This window comes from Salvia hispanica, chromosome 5 (assembly GCF_029641045.1).
Source record: "Salvia hispanica isolate PSC_SH4W2 chromosome 5, Shi_PSC_v1, whole genome shotgun sequence".
NCBI classification, from domain to species: Eukaryota; Viridiplantae; Streptophyta; class Magnoliopsida; order Lamiales; family Lamiaceae; genus Salvia; species Salvia hispanica.
The window spans coordinates 753,737-767,175 of record NC_142696.1 but is presented as its reverse complement, the minus strand read 5'-3'; the positions used below and the strand labels follow the sequence as shown (position 1 = coordinate 767,175).

Here is a 13,439-nt window from a genome sequence, read left to right as displayed (position 1 = left end):
GAGCAGAGGCGGGATGCCTCAATCCAAGAAAGAGGCGCGCGGGCCGGTCGAGAGCAGAGGCGGGATGCCTCAATCCAAGAAAGAGGCGCGCGGGGTGGTCGAGAGCAGAAGAGGTTAGGTGAGCCAAGTTCTTCGGCTCTTACTGGTAAGAGGATTAGGACCAGCAGAGATGAGTCACTCACCTCTTCAGCAACTGAAGAGGTAAAAAGAAAGAATGCGCTTCATGCCTATTGGGGGACTGCCCGGGGCTATACATTCGTTTACAACGGGCGGGCAAGTGCGAACAAAATACACAAGTTGGATTTGCGTGTTAAAAACCGGGTATTCGATTTCCTCCTGCCGGAAGAAAAGGATAAAGCTTCCGGAAGAGGCTTGAACGTCACTGCTCACGATGACAGCGGGAGAGAGTACGTCTTCAAAGTCATGGTGAAAGGCCGTGACAGAGTTTATATTACCGGTGACTGGCAAGTTTTTTACAACAACAACTTCTTACACGGCCGAGACTGTATCGAAATATTTGCCAACAGGAACTATTCCCAGCTTGAATGGGGAATATTTCTGTATAGGGGCTAGGATATATGCAATGAAACAAAAGAATTTCTTGTGTCATTTTCATATGTTTCTCGAGTGATTACCAACAAAAAAAACCGACTTCTATAAACTCATTCCATATTCTGCAAGTTCTTATTGTATTAGCTTTTTTATCTTAAAAAATGTTTTGTTACGACTATTAGAGGGGTGTTTACTTTAAAAAGATTGGTTTTTGGGACCCTTTTTCCATCTTCTCTACTCGAACTCCTTCACGGATTTCCACGATTTTCATACCAAAAGTCGCATCTACACATGCAAATTAATTCAATATAGAACAAATAATGATCGGAAACAAGTGACACAAACCAACCTATTAGAGCATCTCCAATGGTCGGCTAGCGACCGGCTAGCCGATTCGCGTCGCTGGCCGATCGGCTAGCCGATCCATTGGAGCAGGCGAGCGGGAAACCGGCAAGCCGATCGGCATGGGCTGGCCGATGCGCTGGCCGCCATTGTGGCGGCCCGATCGGCCAGCGCCGAATATTGTTTTTTTTAAAAAAAAAAAAAAAACCTATATAAACGCGATTTTAGTTTCATTTTCATTTGCACCATTTGTTTTAACGAGTTTTTTCTCTCTCTAACTTTCTGTACAAGAGCATCATCGAGCGATGGATCACAACAACGAGTCCAGTCCAACGACGAGTGGATCTCAGACTCCCACGGTACCTGTGGGATCTGGATGGGGCCAGATGGGCGGGTAGATGGGCCCAGGGTTTAACGTCCCTTGGGGGCAGTTGATGGGGATGATGGCCGGTGCGTCGGGGGGATGCCGGGGGCTATGCCGGGGGGGATGCCGGGCGGGGGGCAGGGGAGCTAGGGGAGCGGCGGGCAACCAGCGCCGGGGTGGGGAGGTATGCACCCCCAGATGCAGCAGCAGATGATGGGGATGATATGGCAGGGAGGGATGCAGGGGGGAATGCAGCACGGTATGCATCCCAGGATGCAGTGGGGATGCAGGGGTCACCGGGAGGGGACACGGTATATTGTCCCTCGCTTGATTTTTTGACGGCTTCGTCTCACATGTCGACCCCAGTGGAGACGCAGTTCACTGGCGATGACCTTCTGTCATTGCATGATATGAGGATCGATCTCGGAGATCCGGATACTCCCGTTCCAGCGAGGCGGGCCGCGCCGAAGAAGAAGACGAAGGGGAAGGCCAAGGCGGTCGGCGAGTCGTCGCAGCCCGTTGGAGGCGACACTCCGGCCGGAGGAAGTGGACGGAGGATGAGTACGCCGGGGTGGCCAGGGGGTGGTTGGAGGTGTGCGACGATCCGCTGGTTGCGAACAACCAGCGGGTCGTCAACATGTGGGCGAAGATCAGAGCTGCCTATAGGAGGCACTGCCCGCACGGGAAGGACTTCAGCGGGGAGGAGGTCCGGAAGGGGTGGGAGCGCATCAGGGCCGCGGTCGGCCGATTTTCGGGGTTGTACACCAACGCCCTCCGAGAGCTTACTAGTGGGCAGAATGAGGAGCACGCCCGGAGGATAGCCGAGAGTCGCTTCCCCGAGGCGGAAGGATTTCCTCTTCTGGGAATGCTTTTTGTTGCTGAAGGAGTCCGAGAAGTTCCGGGCGGGGTACGACGCTGGGTGGCCGAAGAAGCAGAGGCTGAACTATTCCGGCGACTACAGCGGCAGCAGCGGCGGATCCCACGACCTCCCCCCGGATGCTGAGGAGTTTCCATCCCCTCCTTCATTTGCTGGTCGCCCTCGCCCGGTTGGACAGAAGCGGGCGCAACAGGCTGCGAGGGGCGGGTCCCCCCTATCGCCCCGCGAGGTCCAGTCCTCCGCCCTCCCACCCGCCCCACTCTAGTACACTCTCCATTCGCGTAACCATACGCGGGATCAGATGTACAAGGTCTTCCAAGATTGGAGGGCCGCCACTGACCCCACGGAGAAGATGTTTCTTCACTCGATGCTCGAGAGCATGCGGGTTGATTTGGAAATCGCGGGGGCACGGCTAGCGGGTTCCGACGTGGGCTCAGATACCACGGGTGGCGGTAGCGGCAGCGGCGGCGGCGACGGCGAGGAGGAGTAGAGAGTGGCAGGGCTCGTGTGTGGAAGCCCTTTTTTTTAAAAAAAAAATCATGTATTTTTTTAAAAATCTTTGTACTTTTTTTTAATGAAATGAATAAATTTTTCCGTATATGTGTCGTACATTTAATTCCGTAATTAATCGTAATTTTAATTCCGTAAAATGTAGTATTTTTTGAATTATTTTTTTGCGGCTGGCCTATGGCTGGCCTAAATCTGATGTGGCAGGTGTATTTTTAGTGCTGCTGACGTGGCAGGGAGGGAGAATGGCTGGCCTATTGCTGGCCTATTTAGCATTGGAGATGCTCTTAAATTGACACATATTATTGACATTATATACATTGTACTTAGAGCATTAATTATATGCAGTGCATTTAGGCATTAAACCGTGCAATATGGTTCATTATAGCAAAGCTGCTTGCAAATTCGAAAACACAATTAAACATTACGATTTTTACAGCCGACCTTAGAGCATCTCCGATGGCGTCCTTCCCACTAGGACTTTCCACAAAAACCTCCTGCCACGTCACTAGGACTTCCACTAGGACTTCCCATCCCACTGCACAATGTAGGACTTCCTGCAATCAAATATAAATTCATAATTACTCCAATTTATGGAATTAAAATTTACGGAATTAAAATGTCGACACGGAATACGGGAAAATTTGAATAATTCATTAAAAAAAAATTACCTAATACTTAAAAAAGATACATAATTAAAAAAAAATTACATAATACTTAAAAAAACATAATTCGGTAAAATTTACATAATCATAAAAAGTCGAGAAATACAACCCTAGGCTCTCACTCCTCCTCGTCTTCGTCCTCGTCCCCGTCGCCCGTGCCGCTGCCGCCTCCGACGTCCCCGCCCCCAATAGGTGGCATTCCTAAATCGCGCCGACATGCGCCGATCACATCCTTGCACATCATTTTGTACGTATGATCGTGCGTGCTATACCACCTATGCATGTTCTGACTCAGGGTCTTCGTTAGCAGTGCGCGGGCGAGACAGTCGTACTCAGCTGGGGCTTCAGGGGCCTCCGATTCGACCTCAAAGGACCCGCTGCGGCTTCCGCTTCCCCTCGCCATCCGATGCGCAGCCTTTTGCCCCATCGGGCGACGACAACGGCGGGAGTCTGATCGTGGTAGCGGGGACACTTCCTCGGCTTCGGGGAGCTTGTGCGAACCAGCACTGCTGCTGTACTCACCGGAAGAGTTGATCTTCGTCCGCTTCCAGTCCGAGTCGACACCCGCACAAAACTTGGGCGAATCCCTGACCACGAGAAAGGTCTCCCATTGGTCAAACTCTTTGAACTTCAATTCTCGATCGGGGTACTGGGACAAGACCCGGTTCTTCACATCCTCCTCAGACATGCCGCTGGTTGCCCCCCGCATGCTGTTTTGGTAGAGGCCGGCAAAACGACTGAGCTTAGGCCTCAACCGATCCCACTGTTTTCGTCATTGCTCGGGACTGCATTTTTTCGCCCCAGCTGGTTTGTTTCCGAGGTAAGCCTCACTAATGCGATGCCACAATCGGTCAATATACTAGTTCGCCCCGACATATGGATCCTCGCATACACCGACCCAGGACTTCGCAAGCGCGACGTTTTTTCACACGGTCCAGATCGTCCTCTTCCCCCCTCCTCCTCACCCTCCTCCTCCTCCTCTGCCCCCGTTTGCGAGGAAGAGCTCGGGGCTTTCCCCTTGCCCTTGCCCCTACCCCCGCCCCTAGCCTTGCCCTTGCCTTTGCCCCTGCCCCTTGCAGGCTCCGCCTCATCGGGAGTCTCATGGATCGGCGATAGCCCTAGCCCCAACTCCTCAAAAGAGAAAGTCTTGATGTGGGCGTACTGAGTCTCCGGAACAGTACTAGGGGAATCATCGGACAACAACTCTATATATGAGCGAGACAGATTCCCTAAATGTATGAGGGCTCATTTGCTGCATCGTCCTACCCACCCCCGCCATATTTGGCGTCATACCGCCCATCCCCGCTGCACCGGGCATCATCCCACCCATCCCCGCCATATTTGGCGTCATACTCCCCATCCCCGAGGCACCGGGCATCATCCCACCCACCCCCGCCATATTTGGCGTCATACCGCTCATCCCCGCTGCCCCGGGCATCATCCTACTCATCTGACTCATCCAATTATACATATTGTAGAACATTTGGGGAGTAATCCCCGCCATCCCTGCCATTTGGGGATTCATCCCCGCATTAAAGTTTCCCTCCGTTCCGGCGGGAAACGTGGGTGTGTTGGATCCGCTCGTGGTGGGGGAGTTCCTATTGTACTCCATTTATAGTAGAAATGAAACTTGTAGATTAGAGAGAGAAACTTGTCAACACAAGTGGTGTTAATGAAATGAAATTCAACGAGCCGTATTTATAGAGTTTTTTTTTTAAAAAAAATAAAAAATAAATTTTTTTTAAGTCGGAAGTAGCGCGGATGGGCGAGGATATCCGACGGGCGAACGGAACGGGCGTGTCCGACTAAATTGTTCACAGTGGCGGACGTCCGGTCGGACTTCCACGACGTCCGACCGGGACGTCCGATGCTGGAGATGCTCTTAGGACATTATTTACATAGACTTAGGACATAAAAGTAATGCAATGAAGAGTATTATAATATAGGTTGTAATAAAAATATTAAAATTACAGTTTCGTCCTTCTTTTTTTGGCGGAACATATGCAATTGAAATTTCGTTAGAATCCGTGTAAAAGTTAGCTTTTTTTATTACATATAATATGTGAAAGAAATAAATTTAATGGAGAAAGTTATAGTATAAAATTTAAGTTTTTAAGATTTTTGTATTGGTAAGGATTGCCATTAATTGCTAAATTTGTCCTTGTATAAAAAATTATATTTATCCTATTGGCAGTTAATAATCCCAATATAATGACTCTAGTATAATCTTAGTTCTTACATAAAAAATTATAAAATACAAGAATTTTGATATGTTGCCTGTCTATATGGATATATATATTTATTTATGTTTGAGGTTGTAAACGCAAAAGTAGGGATGTCATTTTAATCCAATCCCATAGCCCGCTAAAATTAAAAGGTTATGATTGAAAAACTACAACCCGAGTACAAATCGAGCTAGTCTGTTGTGGCTGACAGATTAAGCGGATCAACCTGTCAAAATTAGAATGTTAGAGCATCCGCAATAAGAATAGGCCAGTCATTCTCTCTCCCTGCCACGTCATCAGCACTACAAATTCACTTGCCACATCATCAAAACAAACAAATAGGCTAGCCACAATAAAAATAATTCAAAAACAACTACATTTACGGAATTAAACACAAAATACGGAATTAAATTTACGACACATATACGGAAAGAATTCGTTAATTTTATTTAAATAAAAAAAGTACGTACATTAACTAAAATTCAAAAAAATTACGTAATAAAAAAAATTTCGGGCTTCCACACACGAGCCTCCGCCCCACTCTACTCCTCACTAATTTAATAAAAGAATACATTAAAAAAATGTTAGTATGTCTTGAATCCGTTATAGTTTGCCGCTAGCCGAACGGGAACCTCGCTGTGACATGTTTCTGTTTTAGGTCTTAATTTTGTATTGGGCCTAGCCCGTCGTCTGTGTACCTATTTAAAAATTACATACTTTAAAAAAAATTCATAAAAATAGTTTTCCAAAAATAAAAAAAAATTAAAAAATAGCGATGGCCGATCGGCGCACGCCACAATGGCGGCGAGCGCTCGCCTATTCTCTCGCCGATTTTGCGCTAGCCGATTCTAATAGTTCGGCTAGCCGACCGGCTAGCGACGCGAATCGACTAGCCGCTATTGGAGATGCTCTTAAAACTGAAAAACTACAAACCGATTAGAAATCGGGCTAGTCCATTGGAGCTGACAGGTTGACCGAGCCAGCTTGACGGGCTGATTCACTGGGCTGCACAAACCAAAAATCTAAATATTTAAGGTAAGGATTATAAGTGTGAAATCCACCATTAGAATAGGATTGGTCCGAACTAGATGGACTTACCCGATTGGCATTCCTCCTCCGACATAAATATAATCATGACTCATGAGTCATGAGAAATAAACATTTACATATATACTTTTCTATTTCGTCCGCCGCTCTCTTCTCTCGTCTCACCCAAATCCAACTTTTCTCTTTTGGTTGAAGGTCATCTCCTCCGTCTACTACCTTGTCTGCGTACATTTATTTTTGTACGTTTGGATCGAGTTCTTACGAGAATGAGTATGTATAATTATACACTTGAATATCTTATTTCTGATTTTGAATTACAGAAAGGCTTGTTATTTGATTTTTATTTTTGTCATATAAGCATTTGGGATCTATGGTTTTTAACTTCTCTGTCAGAATATTAATGCTATAATCCCAATATCTTTAGACGTTGTATTTGGGTCTTAGGGTTTCTAATTTTTTGAGGTTATGGTCTGTGATAACAATTCTATAATAAAATGAATTAATATAATAATTTAATTAAATTGGGTACTCTGTCCTAATCCTGACAGGAATCCCTAGCTTACTTCTTTAATCTCATAAATATGCTATAGTATGCGACATCTGCTCAATAGAAGAGTCGAAATTTGGTGGAGACAGAAATTTGGTGGAAAGAAGGTTTAATTTTTTTTGGTGTGTAAATATCTATGGCATCCTTATCTATCTAGTCGGAGGATTTGGTTGAAGTTAATAGTAATACAACCTTTTAAGATTTTGTTAGTGTTCGTATGTTTATATAGTAGAATGTTTTATTTTTTCATGTGATTCTGCAGGTCAAAAGTTAGAAAGTGATCTCTTAAAAATTAAATCCATCCGAAAATGAGGCAAGGTTTGTTCATATACCTTCCATCAGAAATCTTGACTGATATTCTATTGAGACTCTCTTGAAAACATTGCAACTTGCAAATGCGTTTGCAAACCATGGCTCAATTTGATTGAGAGTGACGCATTTCTCAAGTCACATCTTTCTATATCCACTCCCGCCCTAGTTGTCTCGATGCCGGCTACAGATTCAAATTGGTTCAATGTTTTCGAATTGGAAGACAAGCACAAGCATAGGCACAGGCACAAGCATAAACAGGATCCAATCACCAAGTTTGATTTCCCCCAAGCCTCAAGAATAGAGGGTTCAGCCAACGGATTGCTTCTTCTTAAAAATCCTTTTATTGATCATCTTTATATATGTAATCCGATCACCCGTGAATTTGTTGAGCTCCATGGGCGTCTTACTCACCCACTTCGGTTGGGAGATTGTTATGGATTTGGAGTGAGCAAACTAAGTGGACAACATAAGATTGTCTATATTAATCCTAGGTACAGCGGATGTCATATATACACTCTTGGAACTGGATCTTTGTGGAGGCGTGTTAAAGCCGCTGCCCCCTTGTTTCGTCGCAGCTTCAATTCAGCTGGTGTATTAGTTAACGGCAATCTACATTGGCCAGTTACAAACGATAATTGGTTTCCTTACATTTGTTGTTTTGATCTTGAGACAGAAAGTTTTAGCACATTCTCTGCACCTGTTAAAAGTTTATGCGGAATGTTGTTTACTTTGGGGGGTTGTTTGTGTTTCAGTGATGATGTCCCATGTTCCGATGATAATAAACTCTGGTTGTTGAAGGAATACGAACAAGTTGAGAAAGTATGGTGCAAGGTACATTGCATCGTCAGGCGAGGAGAATACATAAGGGTCTTCGTGGATGATATGATCTTTGGTCAAGATGTACTCAGACGTCTTCAGCCTATCAATATTTACAGAAATGGTGACATGTTGCTGTTGTTTGATGAGAAGCTCTTTCTATACTATTCTCAAAAGAGGAGATCTATTAGAGAAATTGGTGTATTTGGTAAAATGGGTACTGATTGTTACTATATCAATTCCATTCTTCTCTATCCAAGTTTTCTTTCCCTTAAAAGAAATTTTGGTATGAAGAATGTAATATCATTTTAGTTAACATTTTTATTCTTATCACATGACCTGTAAATTTACTCATGTGGATATTATTAATTGGTTGTTCAGCTATGATGATTGTTACTACTATATCTCAAGTTTTCTTTCAGATATTTAGGTATGAAGGATGAAGTCTCAATCTCATTTTAGTTTATAAATTAATTTTCCTTTTTATTATAGGGCTTGTAATTTACTTATATATTACTTTTATACATTTAGTTATTAGTAACTCTGCTAGTCTACATAAATTAATTACCAAAAATGACAATAAATTAGTGCAATTTGTATTTATAAAACTCGTTGAGTTATTGGTGGAGGAACTACTTAAAATTTTTGATATTTTTCGATTAATTGCATACAAATTTACTACTGGCTGCCCCGGCACAAGTAATGCTCATCGTGGATTTGAAACGAGCATTTCATGAACATCCTCGCTTTTTACATTCCTTCCGAAAATCCAATTGCAGTGTTTACTACTTGAGGAGCTTAGACAGCACCCTTTCGTTGTATTTCATTCAGGAATGACGAATTCCTGAACAACTTAGGAGATTGAAATGAAATCGAATTGAAGTAAATCTAATTTCTGGAAATAATGTAGCAGGAAATTGAAAGGAAAAAAAACATGAATTCATCTCAATACCAAATCTTTCTTTACCATGTTTAACAATTTATTATCAGGAAAAACGAAAAAAAAATTAAAGAAAAATGAAATAACAAGAATAGACAGGGAACTAAACTCTTCGTCATCATCTTCATGTTGGAGGGGGGAATTTTTTTTATGAATGCCCACTTCAAATACACGAGCCGCCATTAAAAGATGTTAATGCTCAATTTCCATCAACAAAAATGGTGCATACCAGAAAGCTCGAGGAGAAGCTGTATAAAGGACGGAAGAAATCAGCCGCCTTGACCTTCTTCCTTGAAAGAGAGCCTAGATTTCAACCATCGCTTCCAAGGGGCATCTTGTTGTTGCTCAATCCACGAAAGGAAGCAGCTATCCAGCAAACAGAACAGGTTGACGTAAAGAAGTTGGTTGCGAACAGGGACAAATCGGAAGTTGACAACCTGTACAGCTGGCCATATGGCTCCCTCCAAAACCAAGGCTGGGAGAAAGTCTCTCTTGACATCTTCTTTAACCTGAGCAGCATTTTTACCGGAGGAAAAGCCCATGTAAGTGAAGAACACAAGCAGATCCACGGGCCCAAAGATTATACCATCAGCTGCTACTTTTGAAGCTACAAAGCGGAAGGAATTCGGCTGTAGCTTTAGTCGCACCCTAATGATGCGGTCCAGACCTTCATACCTGCACCGCAGATAAATGAAGAATGTTTCAGCACGTGCGTTAATGATATTATCCCATAGGTGGTTTCTTGTTTTATGGTCATAAGTTGATACTAGTTCAGTAGCCAATAAAAATCAGTGTTCACTGCCTGTCCGTTTCATTGGACATATGGAAAATAGTTTGCATCTCTCTAGTTGGAACTTGAATGAAATAGAAACAAATATGCCAATAGTTGTAAAATATAGTACGCCACCATTTTCCTAGAACAGAAATAGGTAAGGTAAGATACTGACCAATAGTGGCCAACGGGACCAACAAATCCAAGACCAAACACAGTCGTGGTTGCTACTCGTCTCCAATTGATCTTTAACTCTTTAAGTTCTTCCTGGAGAAGTGAGCATGGATTATCAAACATAAAACAAAAACCCGAATTCGCAAGGCTGCTCCACCTATTGTATTTTAGAAGCAATAGGAAGAAAGAGCCCATTTATGAAGAGGCACTAACACGTAACATGCTTGCCCACATCGTTAAGAGATAGAGGGGTGTTCCATCACAACACATATATTCTTGCAAGCATCATAAATACTGAATCATCAGTTGTCATGAGATACACAAGAAGATGAATTCATATCCAATTTCTTCATGCATTACACAAATTACTAGCAAAGGCATTTCACAATGTACGAGCATCCCCACTATCTGTTAGATTACGCGTTGACAATAACATAAAGAGCATGATTGACAAATACCAGGTGATGAGGGAAAAAACCTCCAAACAGAGATACCCCATTGCTTCATTACCACAAATATGCTGCCAAACAATAGCATTCGTGTGCAAAATCGGTACCAAGTAGCCGAACAACCTACATCAACAGACACTATCGAACTTCTCTTCACCAGAATTGAACCAATCCATCACACAAATCCACATGCACATAAAAATTGAAAATACTACTAACAATTCATAATCAAAACAATCCGATTTCAAACCAAAAACGATTAGCATGTTACTCTCACTGTAAGCAATACCTACACGCATTAAATGCCCAAATTAAAAATCACAATACACCTATTACCATCGTATTCAATAAAATCCTCAAAATGCAGGCGAAATTCAAACGAAAACGCGCAATTAAAATCATCAAAACAAAACAAAACGTATAAACCACGAAATAACAATAAGAATGACGACGCACATGCTTTTGCTGTATGGCGTTCGAGTGAGTAACTGCTTGAGCTGCAATATCGCCCAACCCCCAAATGAAGCCGGAGCTGATCACCTGGGTTGTAACTGGATGAATCGCTAAACAATTCTGGTACCATTTCCACAATCTAAGCATGCTTTTCCCGTTTATTCAATCAGCTGTTTTATTCACCAAACGATTGTGTTGAAAGATGGTAATATTTCAGTAGGGAAAAAAGCTCTGTTCCCCAATTCTTAGGTCAATTAATTTTGTATGCTCGTAAATAAATATATGGCCAAAAGTTTAATGTATAAAAAAAAATACTATTCCCCTTTTAATAAATGCAATAAATATAGTATTATGTACACAATTAATTAAACTTTACTCATTTTATCGAAGAAAATGAAAATGTTGTAATTATATTATTTTAGCTAAGATGATAGAATGATTAGACGACATTGTACATTCAGCCAAAGTATATTGACAAATCTATTACTAACAGTATAACTTATTGAACCGATTATATAAAAAATTTAAAATATAAAAAATTTAAAATATAAAATTAGTAAAATATAATTATAAAATAATAAATGATAATGAAATTAAATACTATAATATGCATAAAATATTACTACATTATGATTTTATGGAGTATATAATAGTACTATATACTAGTACTAAAAATACATGTAATATAAAATTTCAAATTTTAGTAAGTTGTACGTGACGTGAATCAAATGATACTAATTATACTCTAAGTTTTCTCCTATTTTGTATATTTAAATCATCTATCAATTGATTATTAGGGTTTAATTATTATATATTAGTTGATAGACGTACATGTGGAATAGGGTCTGATTGAAACTATTCGTTGTCTATCAAGATGGTGTCCAAATTCTTTTATCTTACCACCATTATCTTCGTCTTTGAAATATCTTCGCGTGAGTATATTGCACGCCTCAATCAGAGCTCGGATGAAGAAGTTATGGCCATTTGATGAAGGTTGCGCGAAGCAGTCAAAACCGGCAAAAACGCCCGGATCGGGCGTTTTCAGCATTAAAAACGCCCGGGGACAGTGGAAACGCCCGGGTTGGCACCATTTTGCCCGGTCGGGCGTTTTTCTCGAAAACTGCCGAATTTTAGGTTTCAAATTAGTTTCCGGGGCGGTTTTGGAAGGTATTGAGGCATATTCAGACACGAGAAAAGGAAGAGGAAAAGAGAGAAAGAGAGGAGGAAGAAGAGAAGGAAGAAATTCCGGCTAACATTCCGACGATCAGTCTCCAAATCCCAATTCCACTCAACGAGAGCATGTTTCCTATGGTTTTTGTTGCAAATTCCACCATGTGTTTCGGCTAAACTCTCTATGTTGTTCCAAATTGTAATCTGGGCTTTGTATGGATGTTTCTACACTATTGAACTCATGTATTTGTTACCAACAATGTGCTCAATGTTTATACACTATGTTTTTGGCTAATAATGTAGTGTTGTTCTTTCCTTTGCTATTGTCTATTTAACGTAGTTTAGGAGTGATTGATTGTTGGTATGCTATCGAATTAGAATTGTTCAGAGGATAATTTGATAGTGGATTAACTAGGTGATCATAGTAGATGTTTATTTCTCCAGCGCTTCCGCAGGAGTTTATAAACATTGAAAATTGGTTCATAGGTTATGTGTTCAGCTAATTGTGAACTACTCATCGTGTACATGTTCAGTGTATGTGATTAGGTTGACGTTTTAATCCCTTCATATGTTTCGTTGTATAGATGTAGAACAATACAAGCCTAGTGAGCAACTTGGAGTGACATATTTTCTCATTTGAATAGTTTTTCTTTAGTTAACTTGTAATTTTATTTTATCAACATCTTTTAAAACCAAAAATCAAATCTCTATGTTACATCATTTTAAGTTTTTAAGTTTTAAACAATCTTTACCTCCCTGTGGATCGACACTTGAAAATACTACTACAACACTGTAATCTTGCAGTATTGTAGTATTATTAGAGTTAATTAATTAAACTTGATATCTTGTGTGAACTAAATTGGATACTCTAAAATACGCATCAGTACATTATAATTAAATTTAGTGAATTATAAATGTAATAAATATTTATTAGCTACTAGTAATAAATACAATTAAGTACTATTATAATGTAAAATATAAAAAATAATTAAAATTTCCCGTCGGTTGATACCTTTTACTTGAATGCTATTTGTGCATTGAAATACTAATATCTAATTATCATGAAATGTTGTTTTCGATAATAAATTAACTAGTCCATAATAATACACCGACATTTCAACAATCCAACTAGCCAATTGGCAATGTTATTAATTAATAATTATTGCAGAAAATAATAAAAGCACTGCGAAAACAATAAAAGCTCCACTTTTATATATACAATATATA

At 41.3% G+C, this 13,439-nt stretch overlaps 1 protein-coding gene and 1 pseudogene across 2 annotated transcripts; one reads left to right on the top strand and one right to left on the bottom strand.

Annotated features, from left to right (window-relative positions):
- The first annotated feature begins 6,663 nt into the window (after positions 1-6,663).
- Positions 6,664-8,656, top strand: LOC125186146 (putative F-box protein At1g53550; annotated as a pseudogene). The gene is made up of 2 exons (XR_016130379.1): positions 6,664-6,849; positions 7,389-8,656. The product of XR_016130379.1 is annotated as a putative F-box protein At1g53550 (transcript).
- Positions 8,657-9,171: 515 nt separating this feature from the next.
- Positions 9,172-11,298, bottom strand: LOC125190462 (uncharacterized). The gene is made up of 3 exons (XM_048087781.2): positions 11,046-11,298; positions 10,142-10,233; positions 9,172-9,869 (listed from the first exon to the last, which is right to left on the bottom strand). Exons 1-3 carry the CDS (start codon positions 11,187-11,189, stop codon positions 9,464-9,466), a joined length of 642 nt encoding a protein of 213 aa, XP_047943738.1. The 5' UTR covers positions 11,190-11,298; the 3' UTR covers positions 9,172-9,463.
- Positions 11,299-13,439: the final 2,141 nt, after the last annotated feature.